The sequence below is a fragment of the Melospiza melodia genome, chromosome Z (genome assembly GCF_035770615.1).
Source record: "Melospiza melodia melodia isolate bMelMel2 chromosome Z, bMelMel2.pri, whole genome shotgun sequence".
Classification (NCBI taxonomy): Eukaryota; Metazoa; Chordata; class Aves; order Passeriformes; family Passerellidae; genus Melospiza; species Melospiza melodia.
Window position 1 is genome coordinate 64,022,822 of NC_086226.1, and position 20,019 is coordinate 64,042,840.

The following is a 20,019-nucleotide window of genomic DNA, read 5'->3' on the forward strand; positions in this document are numbered from 1 at the left end:
CTGATTTAACAAACTCAGATGAGGTGTATTCTCAGCCAGATGAGACATGCTATCTTCTTTTAGGCACCTGCTAGCATTTGCCATAGAAGCAAGGAGAAGAACTGCTACTTAATAATTCCTACAACAGATTTATTCCATAGACATGGTGGCCACATCATCAAGGAGAACACAGAAATGTGAATTGTGCAATGTTTTCATCCAGCCTGTGAATGACTGTATCACCATGATTAAAAAAGAATCAACCAACCAACCAAAAAAACCTCAAAACCCCCCAGCTGCCAGCTGAAAACATAGCCTGAAACTTTCCTGGTAACTAATGTCCATTATTTTATCTTTATTAGTAATTTTTAAAAAGAAAAATGCTAAGAAAACAAAGAAAAGTCAAAGCACTGGAAGCAGTATCTGATGCATTTGTAAGAGCTCTTTCCCCAACCAGCATTCCAGGAAGAGCAGGCACTATCAGTACTGTTTCCTCCTTTGGCAGGACTTAAAAGCCACACAGCATCTGCACGCTAAGCCATCTGGTTTTTCTCCTGTTCACTGCAAGGAACAGCCACAGTGATTATTTGCCACAGTGATCATTTGCAATTTTCCAACTGGCAAACTGCAAGCAGCAGAGATCAGCCACTGTGGTCATTTGCAATTTTCCCCACTTTTACATACTTTCCCCAAGGGAAGTATTGTCCTAGTTGGAATCTTTCTGTTCTGTCATTCAAACTGAGTTATGGGGATAATCTAGCAACTGTATTCAGCACCTAATGAAGATGAATCACCACCTCTTGGACATACAAGCTTCCAAATATAACTCCAACTGTGTAACTCCAATGTAAATTTAAAATCTAGCACAGTTCTGCACATGCATGCCATAAGGATCATTAATGTAGAAATAAAAAATGGTTTGCATTTGCTGTTCAGCCCTGGAGAAAAAATGGTTTTGTTTAGACTTCTACCTTCGCATGATTAGATGAAGAAAGCTGCTCAGTTGTCATTACATGCAACCATTGATTTTACTTATCACAATCCAAGGCCTTGCATGCATTAAATGACAGCTGACAGCACAGAAAAAGTGACAGGGATATGAACACTGAAATTACTGGGAAAATTCATCCTCTTTGGCCTATGATCTCTTCACTCATTATGTCAAGTAGGTCAGCAAGAGATTGATGGAAGGAGAAACAAATGCATCTAGCATTTGGAGGTTTCAAATACTCTGTGCTGAGCTGTGCAGCTGCTAATATTCAGTACCTTGCCTGTATTTCCAGATTTATCTGTAATTATTATACTAGTCAGGTAAACCCAGATTGGATGTCCATTCCTAGTTAGAAGCCCACCTGCAGAGTAATCTGTCATTTACACAGTGTTGGGTTTTCCTCTTGGACAAGACTTATACAACAGTACAGAACATGCAGCAGTGTTTGCATGTATACAGTCTATCACATCATCACTCAAGAGTATTTATGCTTACACTGATACATAACAGCAAATAAATCTGGTTAGCATTCAGCACAATCGTTAAGAACAGGTGCTTTAAGGAAGGAAATAACAGTCATGTGCAAACATCATAAATCAGTACTTTTTTCACTTCTTGCAAAGGAAGTATCACAAATCTGGAAGAGCAATATTTAATACTTTCCAATTAGATCAAGGGAGAAAAAGTAAGGTTATAAAAATTCATTGCAATCCTGATGCAACTGAGTCAACACTTTCTGGTAAATTTTCCAGTTACACTCTTACTTTTCAATATGCATCTCTAAACCATCAAACGGTGAACATGGAAACATTTACCATGCACAAAACAACACCCATGGAAACAATTGTGGAAGGCTTTATTTTTTGCTGGTTTTTTTATCTCTTTTAAGAGATGGATACAAAAATATCCTTTAAGAATAGATAAGAGAGGCTGTTTTTAGTTATGCTCTATTATTCTACCATGATGCCAGGATCTCAGTGATGGTGCATGTCACAGTCAAAGGAAAGAGCTATAGTATGTCCTACTCTACAAAAATATAATGCAAAATCAAAAGTATATATGAAAGACATCACCTTTTTTTAAACTTCTTCTCACTCTTCCCCTTCTATTTCAACTGAGGCAGCAGCACAGACACCTTCACGGCAATCTCAGGTTGCATTAGAGCCATAACTGCTGCTGCAGGACTTGCCTAGAAAAAGCTCGTGCTTTTCTGTCTTGCAGCCCATCCCAGACAAGCACAACTGTTGTTCAACTGAAGAAGCAGAACTGCAGAAACCCCACTGTTTCATCAGTGAATTTTCAAAATATCCACAGAAAATGAATGCAGAAAGCAAGCCGAGTTCCTTCAGGCAAACCTAATTTCCCCCAGGTTTACCTGTGTTGCTCTTAATTGTTAGTGTAACCTGCTATAGCATCAGTTTTGCATGCTTACATCCTGCTTCATAAAACCAAGATGTATGTGGACTCTCCCAAGACACCTACACATGAAACTGAACAATGAATAGCCTTGTTCAAGCCCAGATGAAGACTGAATATTTCCATCTTCTATTTGTACATTGGTATTATTCAACAAATTCAATCACAGTAGCACAACACAGTCCATCACAAGCAGAAACACACTGAAGGTGTCCTAGGTCTTTACCTGAGTAAGGATAACAAAGATTAATGGACATATCAGCACACCAACACACACCAAAACCAGATGAAGCTTACCTGACCTCAGCCAGAAGGAACAGGCTGCTCCTGCAGACAACTGCCTCTAATAATTTTAGCAGCCAGAATGATCATGAACAGGTGGGTTTGCGTAGATTTTTGAGCTCCTGCAAAGGAGCATTTTCAACCAGAGTTCTTCATAGCCAGAAATCAGAGAAAGAGAGAAGCTGTATGTTTTTGCCACCCAACATAAAATGCAAAGAGCACAAAAACTGTTTCTCACCACTTCTCACTGAAGTTTTAAGTTTGTTTTATGACACTGCTGTGAAGCCACATTAAACTGTTGGTAAACTGATGTGGCAAGATGTACAGTCTCTGTGGCAAAAGTAGACACAGAACTGGCTGAATCTTCAAGTGTCATTTACTTCCAAGGATATGAAAGCACTCATCTGGTTTGGGTTTCCTAACTGAAAAAGGCATACTAGCTACTACATTACAGCTGATGTCAGAAACAGACCGGATTTACTAAAGGTTTCACTCAAATTTTTGCCACTTGGAATTTCCAGAGTCTGGATGCAAAAACAGCAGGCAAAAAATTTTATTCGCTTACTTGCAAGCTAAGCACAATAAAGATGACAACATATCAGGGCTGAAAGGGTATCTTGTTCCTTCAAAGAACTATTCTGTTTACCTCATGCTTAACTAATACTTCCTGTACCAGCTTTTTTGAGCCTACTTAACTCTTCTGTACAGGGCAGATAAAAAACCCAAAGTGATTTGAGTAAGTGAGAGTATAATATGAAAGAGTATGATTAAGAAAGTTCTTCTGAGAAAAAACTCTCACTAGTTTGTGGGGGGAGGGGTGGAAGGACCCCCAAGCAGGACCTTTGAGTTGAGCACAGCTAGCTGGGGAAATGGTAGAAATTCCTTCTGGCTTGATGGCATGCATAAAGTCCAGTAGGTGCCTTTAAAATACAACAAATCAGGGTTAGGCTAGAAATATCTATTCCCAGGGTTGTCATCCTGACACTAGCTTGTTTATTAATGTGCTGCTCTTAAACATTTTCACATTTCCTTTGGCTAAAAGCCTCTTTGCAAAAGAATAAAAGAGAAACGGAAAACAAAGCATAATTGAGGATACATACAAGAGTGACAAGGCATTTTTGTATCACTTTTTGTCCCTAGTGCATGTCTCATTTTTTAATATCGCTATTACATCTCCATATAACAAATCCCTGTAAAACTCATCAGCAACAGTCTACATCTACCATACAATGCTGATTATTCATGTAACAAATTCTCCACATTCTGCTTTTGAGCCATGTTGCAAGAAGCAATAGAGCTGGCATCAGCTTGAGAAGATTGAGAGCTGATATGCTGGCAAGATGTACCTCTGATGTCCCCCTATCTAATAAAATAACACTCCTCCCAGTCAGACCAAAAATGAGTTTAGTGTTCCTTTGCTGTGGGCACAATGGCATCAGTCACCTATGCTTCCATCATAACCTCCACCTGGAAAGTACCCACAGTTCCTGCCAACAGAGTCCAGAAGTGCACATACAGGCTGAGTGCAGTCTGGAAACCCATCTGTTCAGCCTCTGCTCCTTCCCGCCCCACAAACTGATAGTGAACAGCTGTCAAGAGTCAGACTTCCTTGCTTCAATAGCATGCTTTCAGCATGGAGTCTGCCCATCTAGGGTTACCTCCACAAAACCAGAGTATTTGCGCATAAGCCCCTGCTCAAGCTACATCTCAGCAGACTGTTTCCTTGTGCCTCACAGTCACCTGTCTGGTCTTCCCAGAGATAAAGTTTAAAAGGATCAGTATTGGGAACATACTGTCATGGTATGAAGCTGGAAATCAACTGAGACTAAACAAACATGGGTTCCAGCAATCTAGTCTGGGATATGCTAACTCTCACAGCCACTTCTCACTTTCACAAATCAGTTGCAGGATCATAAAATAAGCTCGGTTAAACAAAATCTCAGGAAGTGGAAGCAATCTTGTTCAATGTCCAATTCAAGGCAGGTTTTAGCTACGGAGTCAGACAAGGTTACTCACATTCTGGTTTTTCAGTCCAGTCCTGAAAAATTCTGAAGATAGAGACTACAAAATCTCACTAGGCAACCTTCTCCACAATCTGACTGTCCTCATAGTGAGATTTTTTTTCCCCTCTGTATTCAATGAACCTGTTACTTCAGTTTCTGTTCACTGCCTCTAAGTCTTTCCAGGCATGGAAAGAACAGATGGAACACTGATTAAATCAGAAGGAATCACAGTCTACAGAGGTCTGATTACAAGGGAAAATGCAGAACAGTGTCATTTTTTATTTACTTTATCCAATTTAAGAGTTTATACAACTCACACCAATCTCTACAGGGCAGGCAGAGGATCCCCTCATGGCAATATACCTTCACATTCAGGCATGTTCTGCCTAAGAGAATCCTTTGTACCAAGATCAAGTCGATGACCAGAGAAGTGAGACACCTCCAAATTCAACATACGTGGTACTAGAGGGTAAGAGCTGGGGAGAGGAGGGTAGAGGGGAGATGGGAGGGAGATGTAAAGGATTTGAACAGATCAGCAGGACACAAAATGAAAAAACAGTAGCTCTTTCACCTTTGTAACCAAAAGAATACCAATGTTCCAATTGACTGAATTCTTTTCACTCTAGGGTCACAGTTCTCTTTTTCATATTTCCAAGACACAACTGCTGGAGTGCTACAATTAAAGATCCTCTAGGACCACAGAGACCTCAGTGCTACTCAAACTGCTGCCAGAAGCATTGCTGTCTTGAAAGGACAGGCAATTCACATTCTATATTAAAAGTATCATTGTTCTTAAGAAGAACAGTCCAAAATCGTGAAACTTATCTGGGGATGAGAAGGATGGAGTAGAAGGAAGCCCTGTGGTAACTGGCAGGTGAAAACAGATATAGAATCAAAGCAGCATATTAAGAAACACAAACCTAACTCCCTATGCCACAGGCAATGCTGTATGCAAAGCACAGGTAGGCACCAAGGAAAAAACACTTGCATACATTACACACGTTGCTTATATTAGGAAAGCAGATAGATTTTGTCAAACTAACCATCTTCATCAAAAGTGTCTTGAAATGACTCCTTCTTTGCCAACACCAGTCCTCCAGATTGCAGGCAAAGGTTAAATAGCACCTTGACCTCATTGGTCTCTTTTTCCCAAACATCCATTCCTTCATTTTGCTTTTTATGCAAGTACATGTTCATCAGACAGTGAGCAAGGAAACTGAATAAATGAAGTTACAGTCCATCAGCATGCATCCTCAGATAGTCTACTATAATTCTGATGTATGTTTCCAAAGTTCTGGACATCTTGTTTCCATTATTTTGGGCATAAACTTTTGTCTTAATGAGAACAAGAGTCAAGAAACTGAAAAACTCAATTTTTATTCAGTCTTGTGATTCAAGTTTCACATTTAGTCCATTTCCAAACTATATCAAATCAAAAGCGCAAGGTGAAGGTGTAGAAACACAAACAAAACCAACATTAAATTAAACTTGTAGCATTAAACATTAGAGAGAACACCTTAAATCTTTCTAGGGGAGGAAGCATCTTTAAACATAAAGAAATTGTATTAATTTTATGCACAGCTGGTTTCCAGCCCAGTGATGCACCCAGCTGCAGCAACGACTGCACATCACAGTCTCTCACTACATGAGAAACTAGGCTCTCCCCTTTCTGGCTTTATCTTCTCACAGTCACTGATGGGGTACAAGTGCTCATGAAGACAGGAAGAGAAGTACTGATGATCTTGGCAACTGGACATGCTTCTAAACTGGTAGGGTTTCACGGCACGTGTGAGATCTGCTGCTTTGCTCAGAGAACACAAGGACTTGTGTTGAAGCATGCCCAGCACTATTTCACACATCACTAAATTCATGCACTTTAGACCTAATGCCAAGGAAGATGTTCTCTTCTGTAATTGTTCTTAGACAATTTCTTTCCTTTAAATGATTGCCCAATAGAATGTCTGGCAAATTCCAAATTAAGTAAGAAACAATTTGAAATAGATGCTGAAGCCCAGGAGGTTTCTAATTAAAATTGCATCTAGCATATTTAAAGAAGAAGCACAGCTGTTCAGAGCATATGTCCTCACTTCTCATGAGCCGCAGGGAGTTCTGCACTACAGGATGGCAGCAGGTGACAGTAACACTAGCACTATGCTCCAAATGATGGGGAATGCTCAGAACATATCAGACATCCTTCCTTTGTCACTTCTAGGAAGAGCTCTCCAAGATTTCGAGTGCTGCTCTAAAGGAAACTCCCAACACCAAATAAAACCATCTTCTTATCAATCACAAACTTATTTTTGTGTGCTACTGATCTTTGATCTTCAAATCCTACCCAGTGGCTCTCCACATTGCAAATGTTGAGATGAGAGCACATGCACATTAAATTTCAAGAGTAAATTATTACCTTGCACTTTCCCACACTTTTAAAGGAAAAAATAAAAATCTTAATTTTTTTACTAGAATGACCAGCATGTGGTCTATTCACATCATCTGGAAACCGGATGATAATAGTGCTAATGAGGAATTCACAATAGATCGATTCTCATTTGGGGCTCATTTCCAGTTATGGCTAGCCTATTGTTAGACCCTCAAAGAGAATTAGACTTGAAACACATAAATGTAGAAACAAAAGAAGGGGCTTAAAGCTTTTTGAAAATGATGCCAGCTGTTGAGCTTAGTGGACAAATACACTGCTTCTCCTGTGTTCACTACAGCTGTCTGCCATGCTCAAGTACAGACAGACAGCAAATTTTACACAGAGCCACTACAGTGCTTAGAGATCTGGTTAGCTTGCTAGGCTTCATGATTTTCAATAAGCCAAAAATATTCTTCCTAAACTTCCCATCTGTATGTGCTAATCCAGGCATTCTAATCAAAGCCTTTATCAAAGTAGTTATCATTGCTTTTCTTATATTATTTGCAGTTGCAAACCCGGTGCCAACAAGCAACACGCCAGAGGCCACCTGGTAAAGAATTTTACAAGATCTGACTCACCACCAATGTGCTCTAGTGACTATTCAGATGAAGTTACATGTCTGAACAAAAAACAGCCTTTCTAGTTACAAGGGAAACTGACACCCAAGACCTTTTGAAGTAGGTCCAGGTTCATGGGAATCCTGTTTTCTCCATATTCCCAGCATTTCTGTGATAGCTTGCATGAAGACTGAGCTACTTCTCCCAGCATGTCTATGGGAAGCTCCCAGTTAAGGCAGGTGCACTGTTTTTGCTAGGCCACCTGTCATGCATTAGAGATTGCATTGTGATGCAGCTATGGGCTCTTACCTCAGTCCATAGAAAGAAGTAGTGAAGCGCAAGAAGGCATTTACTCTTCTAGCATTGTCTGCACCTATAGAGGAGTCTCAGCTTTCTGCATCCTCAGAGAAGTAAGCCCAAGCACAAAATTTCTAAGTATGAGCTAGTTAGACTTGATCACTGCTGTTCTATGGTACAGGCAGGATGATGCATATGGAGACAGGATGATAAATACAAAGAAAAAGAAGAAAATAAGAGGAGGCTAATATTGTGAGCCTATGAACAAAGCTGTGATTTTTCTTTTGGAATTCTCTCTAATAACCCCTCATTTAATTTTAAAAGAGCTCCTGTTGACAAAATGCTCACATTCATTAAAGCCCCTCTGGATGAAAATCCTGCCCTGCCTCATCACACACTTCCCTTAGTTTGTGCTCACTTTTGCTATTATGTAATTGCTCAAGTTGATGAAAGCATTGAACAACACAGGCAACTCTGTACCATGATTCTAATGCTCTAGAGAATCCCTAGGAAAAGCTCTAGGGATTCCCTAGGTCTTCAGTCCAGTACACAGATCCTTCTGCTACATCACTCACCTATCCCTGGAGCATGCATACAAGCTTATCTTTTCAGTTTGAAACTTGAATTCAGATTTCCATTTATGGCTAGAAGCCTTTTCATGACTTAGATTTTCCAGTGTTCAAGGAGTAGAGGCAGCATGCTTTTGTGTCAATTTCAGACTCACCAAATGCACATTGAGCACTTTCCCTGATCTCATGGGTTGGCACATCCCACCTACAAGATCTAACATGTCCAGTGTGGGATCTCAGCACAGCAGTCCTGATGTGCAGAGTCACCGAGACAACCCTTGGGAGGCTCGGAGGTCCTGGAATGTTGCCAGAAGTGTCTGGTGGCTGGACTTTGATCCTGCACAGGAGACGACACCTCTATGAGGATGGGAGGATCACACTGGGATAAATGGTGAAGGGATAGGTTAATTACAGTGTGAAACACAGGTTTTAGAATTTCAGTACAGGGGGGGTCTAGAGAAACAAGATGGAGGAATTAGGGCGTGTCCTGTCCTTCTTCTTCTTGGCCTCCATCTTCTGTGGTGATGGTGGCACTTTGGGATTGGTTCTTACTAAAAGTGCACTTGTCAATAAGGGTGAAAGGTATTGGGAAAAATAGGTAAATATCTTATACGTAGTTTTGGGTATAAAGATAAGTGACCGCCCCGGGGGTGCTCAGTGTGCTCATGGCTGGCGTGCTGTGCAGACCTCTGTCGGGCCGAGAGAAAATCTTGTAGATAAAAACTAATAAACACTGAAGACCGAGAAAAAACCTGAAGACTCTTTTCGTCCTTTGGAGCGCGGGCTGTCCAAGGCCATCCCCGAGCCTTTCCAGGTCATTAAAAACAGCCGAGAACGGGACAGTCCAGTCCCCGGACAATTGTGCGACTAGACTCTTGTGAGAAATACATCAATAACAAATTGAATTCCTTCCTCCTTCAACACCTACTTCGGCTGTCCAAAAGGAGATCTTTTATGCCCTGAGGAACCTCTCAATTTACCCAGATCAGAACAGAGGCACAGCGTATGTTTTATCAATAGTGCTATGGCAGCCTTCTTAAGTCTGCACATAACATAGCATTTGCTCCACGAGGAATACCACATGGTATCTCAGGGAAAGCAACTGTTTTCAGTAATGCTACCCATTTAAATCTTCAGAGTTCTGAGACACAAGAAGAGTGTCTCAATGATGTGGCTACCACATCATTGAGGCAGATGCATGAACTAGAGGCCAGAACCTCGTAAAGAGGCTGATGTCTCTGGCACAGCCCTAGGTCATATTTATAAAAGCAAAGGAAAAACGTGATGTACATCAAGACTACCAGGGCACAGACCTGAGGCATTCCTAGATCTCTAAGTAATCAGGGCACTGATGCACCACATGCTTATCTCACCTTTCAAATCACTGTTCTAATTTAAGGGCTTAATTTCTCCTTCCCTGACCATTCTACAGAACAGAAGATACAATTCTTGATCCAGAAAAAAGAGAAGTGATTTTGCCAACACACTTTTCTGAGGGTAGGCCTCATATCCTGATAATGCTTTCTACTTCCTCTCTCACCAAACACCCCCACCCCTCACCCAGCCATTTCTCATTATGTTTCAAATTATTTTGAGACTTAGAAAGACCTTAATTTTATGGTGGTTTGAGTAAGCTGAATTATATATTATAGTATGTATCATGCTAGGTGCTTCATACTCAAGAGATCATAACTTGTTCTGATGAGGGTAACTTTAGAGGTTACACAGGGCATAAAATATCTCCTTTTGGAAGCAAGATGCTCTCTTCAAATCCAAGCACCAAGAAGGACAACAGATGCAGTTTATTACCTCAATCTCTAAAGGCAGTGCTCCTTATCATACCTTAAAATAACTCAATTGTTTGTGCAACAATTTGCCTACCAGCATATCTCCATTTGAATGATGATCCAAAATTGGATCTTTCTCCAAAGACAAGTTTTAGATGCACTCTATGATGCGGCACACAGAAGGCTGTGGTATAGGCAGCCTTGATCTGGCATTTGATAGCAAATGTTTCATGCAATCTGAGGACTGGTGTTAAATCTTTCTGAAAGGCAGAGATGCCTGGAAGAGTTATGTCAACATGCACAGCTGTCAGGAGAAAGAGGAAAGGCTTGGCTGTAAGGCTATAGCTAGAACAGGGCCTTCTGACTTTTAGGGGATTTTAAGGGGAAAAAAAGAACACATTTTCCCCAACCATTGCCATAGTCATATATCCATCAACTAAGGAAACCTCTCTCCTCTCAGGTAAGGGATTACCACAGAAAACAAACAGACCTTTCTCCGGGATTTGACATTCAGTGCAGGCTGATGAGAGTAAATATTCAAGTGGAAATAACTTCTCTTCCCCTAGCATTCCCTGAAAGAAATGGATGACAAAGAGGCCTGGATATTATGATCACCAGCACGCTAACCTGACAGTGTCTCAGCCATTCACTTCTGTTCAAATGCAGCATCTCCAGCCACTGCTCGTCTGCAGAGCCCTCTCTCAAGCATAAAGAACATACTACACCTGATCCAAGCAGCGATGCTTGGCTACAGCCTAGGTAAAGCAGCACAGGCTTGTTTCTGTGACAGACCTCATGCCACTGCAGCAGCCACAAACTGATGCCAGGGGAGAAGTAGGGTCAACCTACTACTCAGGATCCTTAGAAATCAGCTATCTCTGTTTGCTGTCACTGGTAGCAGCCAGTCCAGAATCTTCAACCAATTCCATGCACAGTCCAGGATACTTTACATCATATATCACAGAGAACTTCCTTTATACTCATGTAGTTACTCTGGGACATCAAATCTCCAAAGAGGTTGTGGTCAAGGCAAAGATGCAACAACTGTTGCTGTGGCTTTGGATGCACACCCAGCCAAGCTGAGATTCCCACCACACAGCACTTCAGGAACTGGATTGCCAGGGATTCTCTTTGAACCTCTGGCATGGATTTCCTGAAGACAAGGACAGACACTTAGGAATGGCAATACCACAGCAGATGTGTTCAGCTGACAAAAGATGATAGCTTCTTATCAACATGCATTTATCATGTTGTCAACACACTCTAACTTGGCCTCAGGTCAAGTCTTTCCTTGAGAAGTCCTTCCAAACCTTGTCATAAAGGTTGTTCTTTTTTCCAGTCATCACAACCACAAATCTGCAGATTTTTGGGGAGCATTATCAGCAGAAGAAACTTCAAGTCTGACCGAACCCAATTCTAACCACAGACAGCATGGGAACACATAAAATTATTTATTTCAATAATTAATTGAAATAAATCAACTCAGGGACTGCCTATTCTTTTAAATTAAACATCAGCTCAGAACAAACTGCCTGACAACTGCAAGACCACAGAACTTTTAGGAAGAAAGGACAAGCTCTGAAAAAAAATATTACTTACTTCAGACATCATACATTTCTATTCAGATATAAGCTTACTTTCTCATATTGAAATCACAAGGTCTTATTTCATATGGACACCTGCTTTTGCATAATCCTCTACTAACTCAAGGAACACATAGCATGCACAAAAGTTTTAGGGTCATATTTCAACAACCCTTACACTGGGTCCCCAGAGTTCAAGAGTTAAGGTGCACCAGTAAACATGGAATAACTGATAAAAAGCTGTTTTATTTTCTGTCTCTCCTACAGTGCATTCCGCTGGATTATGCAAATTCATGCTCTCTAGGATTAAGCCACTTTAAATGCAATCAGAAGGATTTAATCAGATTAGTCAGGCTAAATGGATAGCCATCTGATGTTCTTCTATTCATCAGACAACAAAACTAACAAATGTAATAAAGCAGTAAATATTTTGAGGCAAGTCAAACTTCAGTCAAAAGGTCTTCTTCAGTAGCAGCACATACATAATAGAACTCACTCAGTAAACAGAACTTTTAAAAATTCTCCAACAAGATGCCTTTGGATTTTCATTTATCAAGTAAAGTGCAAAGGCAATACCTGAGCAATTACAAAATCCCCACACATAAAACTATGTGCTTGAATACAGTCAACATAGCCTGATGCCATGGAGGTTTATGGGGAGATCTTCTCTATCCACATTAGGACAAGATGACTGGAAACTAAATACCCAGATCTCAAAACACAAAACATCTTCACAGGTATATCAATCATCTTCTACTTGCTCAGTCACATGAATATTCAAAACACTTGCTCTATCATTATAATCAATTAAACCCTATTTTCAAAAGTGCCTTTAGAATCTTGAAGAGCTCCTCATGTTTCCTTTATAATGCCATGGAGCAGATATAACAGCTTATCAGTTGCACCAAGTACCAATTAGGCAAAAGGATGTCTCGTAATTGCAATGGCTCACGAACCTACTGTCCCTTTCTGCAGATAAATCATCCAGTACCTACTAAATATCTCATTTGTTATGACTAATCTGAAAAAGAAGAGAGAAAAAACTCCAGTCCTAAATGCAGGAAGAAACAAGCCAATGCACTATAAGCTTAATAATTTAAATTACAAGTGCTCACCACTGCTGTATAAAGAGCAAGAAATTATTTGGACTAATATGATTTTCTGAGAAATTCCTTGACTTAAAATTAATAGATTTACACTAATGAGAAGTAACAGCTCCTAGCCCTTCTATAAGGTACTGAAAACTTCCAAAGAACTGTTTCCATGTTATTTCCTGGGTCTCTCTTCAGAAATGCTTTAAGAAAAGAAAAATAGGAACACTTGCATGAAAAAAGGATCTTTGCATCCAACAGCCTCATCTTCCCCCACTGATTAATCTTTCCTGAGGGCCCAAAACAGGAGCTGCCAATAGAAAAGGAAAGCACACAATCAACTTAACTGGGCACAAGACTGACTTATACTGCAAAATGAGAAAAAAAAGGACCTGCTGTACAAATCCAAGAAATGTACATTTGATCTGCACAAAGATATGTATTGACTGGTCAAATCATCACAAATTAAAAACATATGGCCCAATACCACAGAACATTTTGCAGACTGCACAGCCAACGAGTAGGATATTGATTCTGATAAAGAAAATACAGAGAAAATAGAGTTGCACAATGCTGGTACCAGAGATTTAAATAGTTCAAAGGCATACAACATCACCACCACTGGCATCCTATAGTGTCTCATTTTAACTGCTGATAAAAAAACATCAGAGAAGCAAGGAAGGAAGAAAGAAGTTACAGAACGATGTAGATCTGCAGCCTTCCTCCAACACCAAGTCCAAATCTGATTGAGGAGAAAAAGTCCATTAGCAAGCTGTTCAACTGTTTTTAAGTGGAATAACACAATGTCATGCTTTGGCCATCTCACCCACATACACAGATGACAGCCTTCACATTGCCAAGAAGAGGAATACAAACTCCAACTCCCATTGCTCTTAGTTTTTCATCTTATCACCTGACAATACAAAACTTCTACATTTAAAAGCGAGGTACAGAGTGGTATTTTTAGGTATAAAGGCATATGCAGGAAAATGCAGTGCTTCTATGGAATTTGCTGCTGCCTACCTAAGCATCTTCAGAAACATGGTTTTCCATGCCAAAGGACATTTCTATTTCACAGCAGCTATAATATGCATGTGAACTGCCATGCAACTGGAGCTCACACATGCAACTGTGTTTCCTTACCAGCCATTATTCTCTGGGCTTCGTATGGCTCCATATAGCCGGTGTTCTCCCCTTTTCCCATTCTGTTCAATTCACTTTTGGCATCAAACGGATCTGAGTAGTCATCAGCTATCAATACCTGAAAGACAGGAAGGAGACTGTTACTTAAGTCTCCAGTGTGCAAAGCAGAAGGCAATGACATCCCATCAGCAAATAAAAACACCTTCACTCAGCAGCATCCTATGCCATCTTCAAAGTACAGTCTTGGTTCAGAGGATAAATACACAATTGCCACAGATTAGTTACTAAATGGTACTGAAATACAAGTGTGCACCTATTTATACCAGAAACTTCATGAAGACAGACTCCATGTCAAAAGGATTTCTGACTAGCACAAGCAATGGAATGATTCAGATGGACAAATCAGAAAGAGCCAACCAGTCAGCAAATTCAATCCAGTGCGAATCTTATTAGAGAAGTCTGCTAATATTCAGGAAAAAAACCCACTCCTTCCCTTGCACATACTTCATCTCCTCTGCTTTTAAGTTTTATGAGCTACAACTGAAAATATTGCTAAGAACTTTAAAAAAAAAACATTCTAAAGCTACTCTTTTCACTGCATTAATAAGAAGCCTTTTAATTTTAGATCTTGAAAAAAGCAAGACACAAAAACTTCTTGGCTAAACTTAAACCCTCAAAACCATCTGTGCCATCCTTTTGCTCAAAGGAACATTATTTTTATTTATATTTTGTGGACCAAGACAAAAGATAGCAAAAATAAATTATCTGTCCGAAAACATTTTCTTCTCCACTAGGAGACTAAAAAAATCTGAAGATTTGAAAATCTCACATTCGACCTTACATTACTCTGCTTTCCTGACAACTGCAAAATCATTGTATGCTGTGTAGGACCTACCTATAGGTTTTTTATCAGTCAATTAAAGTCACAGGAATCATTCCTCCCCATAATTGAAGTGGTAGAGCTAATCTTTGTTTCTAGGATGTGACAAGCAGACTGGGGCAAAGGCAGAAATCCTCCTATGAGAAATACTGCAGAGCACAGAGATAGAATCTACAGCAGGCAAAAGAGTCTGAAGCAAACAAAAGCAGGCAGAGGCAGGCTTCAACATCAGAATCCCTATGAAACCCTAAGATTATTCAGGTGGGAGAGAACCACAAGAGATCACCCTATCCAACTCATCACTCAAAGCAAGGCAAGCCTAAAGGGTTTTGCCCTGACTGCTTACTTTATTTACAAGGGATTTTTCAACTGAGTTACTTCACATTTTTAAGACAAGCACTAGTAAGACTTACAGCACAGTGCTATTCTAACAGTTTCAATATTTTCAACAAAGAACCAGGAGTACACTGCCAGCTGAGAGACTGAGGCGGCATCTGCTTCTGTCTCCTGCTGCCAGCATATCCCACCAGTCAGAGAAGAAAAACAGGACACACAAGTATTCACAGATCAAACACCTGCACAAGTGCCATGGAATAAATGAACACTCTATTAGGAAAGACAGATCTCCTTTAAGATTAGGAAACAAAACATCTAACACACTTCAGAGTCATTACTCAGGCCCCATAACACTGGCACATAGCAATTTTATACTACTTATTTCGCTTATTTTACTACCAAGACTGACGTTTTAATTATGGGTTTTTCGTGTTTTCTTCCACTCAGAGCTTAAAGTGACTGGAAGCTCTTTTTTTGACCAGAAATCACCAGACTGACGTGGATCATCGAGAGAGGAAAACATAATTCTTTCTTTCACTTGGTGTCCAAAATTACTCCCTCATTATTTCACAAACAGTTAACACAAAGGGAAAAAGTCCCCTCCCCCCTGTCTGGCAACATATGCCCAGGAGCAAATCAAGTGACAGCAGCTGCACACCCTTGAGACAAAGAGGACACGTGTATAACGCAGCAGTAATTTCTCATAGTCACAAGGGCAGTTTTATTTCCAAAAGTGATGCAGCTGAAATGCCATCCATGTTGCCTTCTGCTCTGAGCCTGTCAAGAGCTGCTAGGTGGCTGCATGTGCTCTGTGCTGCTCTCCTTTGCAAATGTTGACACATAGTACTTGCCAATCCTTTGCACAATTGTACTAGAACACAAAACAGAAAGCAGACTTAGCACAGCTATTTGACATTTCTTCTTTATTTGCCCAAAGTATACTAGGAGGAAAATTATACATAAAAGATGCTGTCAAACAAGACCACCCTCCCCCCCCAAAAAAAAGCCACCCAAAAAACTCCAACCTAAACAACATCCTCTCACAGCAAACACCAAACCCACCTTTCAGTACTCAGGCAGAAAGAGCAACCTGCTTTACCATTCCTGGAACTGTCTATCTTATTACAAGTGGATTTACAATGCTGAGCTGTCAGAGGACTCCCCAGCTGACTGTTACTGTTTCCATATATACTAAAATTCAGTAATTCTCAGCCTAGATGTAGCAGCTGGTCAGTGCCAGAATTTGATTTCTTCTATACTTGCTAACAGCTATAAATTCTCCACTTCCAGGAAGTCTCAAGTATTTCCATTTCTTTCAAAAAAAACCTCAAATGAGTATGCCTGCTGGTTTTGTTATAACATACTTACTGTAAATGTCTGAACTACTTTTGACAACCCTATTTCAGAGGATTATTTTTCCTGTTTTCAGAGATCTCAAGCAGAAAAAGAGTTCCTACTCTGCAAGTCTTTTTGCCATCTCCACATAAGCTACTTTTAGCTTAAAGAGCTCACCTTCCAAGCCTCCATGCTTGAGAGACAAAGTACAGACAAAAACTTTTGATGAAATAGAAGGTTCCGAGTACATGAATTTTCTAGTCAAACAAAACACTTGCTTCATGACAGATGGTATCAATACACTGTTCTCATACTCCTTTCATGCTATCCTGAGAAAGAAAAAGCATTCCAATGTTAAACAAATATCACAGGTACATGCCTTGCATATGCAGTGGGGGCTCTGCAGATCATTATCTTGATCACCTCCATGCCACATGGGGAAGATCCACTGTGAGAACACCATGCTGCCACCTCTTCCCCACAGGCATGTAGGAGCAGGTCTTGTGACAACCAATGTGCTCCTGCGCTCACCAGAGCTCATTAGCTTTCCAGAAAGAGGCATTGTGTTTGCTTATATTTCTCCCAACAACCTTTCAGCCACTGCCCAGCAAACTGGTCTCAGTCAGGCATTTCTTTCCTACAGTCCAGAGGCCAAGGAGAGCACAGGAGATCTCAGGTTAGGGCCTGCATGCAGCGCCCCTTCCACAGCTTTGATTTAGTGCGCTTCCAGGGCAAATGGCTAAACTCGTTTGACTGGTCTCCAAACTGATCCTTCATGTTACTGACTGACAAACACGGGACAGGAGGTAAAAGACAATGGACAGTATCCACTGTCTACAAATGCATCCCTCCAAGAAGTCTCAGCTAGTTAGACTATCCAGGATCTAATGCTGTACTTGCCACATCTACCCAGGACATAATCAGAGGAATGGCAACATGTTGAAATTTTCTATGCACAGCTAAAGACAGCATTCATACGCAGAGGATGACCTTTGGAGCAGGACATATTTAATTTGGCTCCCTGCTCTGCCAAATCCAGCCACCTTCCTCACAGGTCCAATCTGTCAAAATGAAAACACAGCTATCAGGAATCCCCAGAAGGCAGTCATCCAGATTCCAAATTAATGTCAAAGTCAGTTGCATTTGTCAGGGTTATTGTCAAAGACCTATGGCTTATCTCTTGAGAGAATGCGAGATCTACATTCTGAGTGTGGGCTAGGAGCTCCTACAACTACCGATCCCTGCTCTATTCAAGCCTGTTCTATGACATCCCATACATATATGATACTATTTTCTATTTTTGTATATATGTAGATGTAGTACTTCGAGGCATCAGTTAACATCAAGCAAAAGAAACTAACACATAAATAGAAGTACAGTTATTAAAAGAAGTCAATAACCATTTAGAGAACACTTGCAGGGGCTCTTCCTTGCAGGTTGCTAGTTAAAAGTCAGAAGATAGAGAAAAAGAGTACAGCTCAGTTACCAGACAAGTTGACAAATTAAAAACCATAACTCTCACTAAAAAGTTCATCAGCAGATACAAGATCAAAAGCCCAATAATCACTCTACCTCCCAGAAAATTACATATGAGCTGAGACTGAGGTTGGTTTATCCTTCTATTATATATTAATTAAGTTGCAAGCTTCACTGTTGATGCATAGTCTTTGTTCTTCTACAGGCTTAAAAAAAGTCTGACAAATATTATCATATTAAACACAAGTTTAAATGAGTATTTGGATATACAAAAGCATAATGTGCATATGCAGCCACAGGAAGAAACCAAAGAACACACCTAAGTACATAATTTCACAGGTATCTCTATCTGACTAAACCAAACATTTTAAAGGGAATGAAAAAGAAGGAAACAAATAAGAACTCACCACACTGAAAAAATAGAGGTAATCTCTTTTTTTAATTGAACAGAAACACAGAAGATGCAATAAAATGCAAGCTATCTTTAAAACACTAACATCAGCACAGAACTGTTAGCTATTTCACTAATTTAGTGGCTATTGTGATTAAGGACACACTGTTCTAGAAGAATCCAAGAGAAATTATAATACACAACATGTAGCAAAAAATCTAAAATACTTTTCCTGTCCACCAGACCTTTGGGGAATTTATTAGGGGATATTTACTTTAAAGATTTCTTTTTATTCGTAGCAGTGACTTCCAAAGAATAATACATCTCATCTAAACGGTAATTGAAACACAAATTAGGAAATGTGGTGCCTAAATTTCTCAGAGAGTTGTGAACTGATAGTGAGATGCTGGGGGAAAAATCCACAGTATTTAATAACAGGATTTCAAGAGCTATTCTTCCATATACAAGGTTTGGTGCTCAGTGAAGGCGAATTGTTCTTGAGTTTTTCTAAGTCCACACACTCACAGGGACAAAACTGAGCTGCTAACAAGTTGATACAAATAACAGTTCCTGCCTTCTTGCCCTCCATTTCTCTCCTGTATTCCCAGGCAGTAACTGAAGTCCCCTGCCATCCCATATGTGACACTGCTTCACAAAGGGCAATCAATGCACACCACTCTTCGCATGGCAGGCAATGCAGCACTTCCTGCTCAAAGTTTAAAAATGTGTTTGTACCTTTCCCCTCAGAAAGAAACAAGTGCTTCCTTGACCCATCCATTAAAGTATTTTAAATCTGAAAATACAGCTTTGAGGATTTTTCAGTAGATCTAAGAGTTGTTGAAGGATAGACTAACAGAAAAATTAAGATATATTCTCTTTAGAAAACAAAGTTTTTAAAAAAAAAGCTTAAAAAATTTGTACCCCTTTTATGTCATTATCAGAATATATTTTGTAAAACAATTAAACAATTTTCCACACTTCCTGACAATGCACAACTACTTCAAAACCACACCTTATGCCTGTTTCCTTGCAAATAGACTGTCTAACAGTAACATTTACAAAAACAACAGCCTATCCAGGAAGATCTGCACCACAGTCCTTTCCTATCTCTTGCTAGAATCCATCATTATGCTGTTTCAACTGCTTATTCTCATATCACTTCCTCCACTTCCAAACCATGCCTACCATACTGTTAGTTAAGGACACAACCACAATGACACAGAACAGCAAAGGAGTAAAAAGTCAAACCATATTGTTTGCCACCAGGCAGTGGTTAGCACAAGCAAGGACATACACAAAGGTGTTTAGAGACACAAACATCTCTCTTACACCAGTCAGTGAGCCTGGGGAGCAAAGAATCTTATAAAACTAGACATTTCTTCAGTGATCCAAGAAATAAAATGGTAAACTGGCCACAAGATCAGATAGCAAACTACAAGATTACATGCAAACTTAATGTTTATAAAGAGAAATACAGCTTCATC

The 20,019-nt window shown here is 40.0% G+C and overlaps 1 protein-coding gene across 1 annotated transcript in view; it reads right to left on the reverse strand.

The window, feature by feature from the left end:
* SHB (SH2 domain containing adaptor protein B) overlaps positions 1–20,019 on the reverse strand; it is a 57,418-nt gene that overhangs the window by 31,269 nt on the left and 6,130 nt on the right. The window contains exon 2 of the mRNA XM_063181222.1: positions 14,118–14,235. Within this exon, the coding sequence (XP_063037292.1) occupies positions 14,118–14,235 (118 nt within the window). The remainder of the gene's footprint in view (positions 1–14,117; positions 14,236–20,019) is intronic.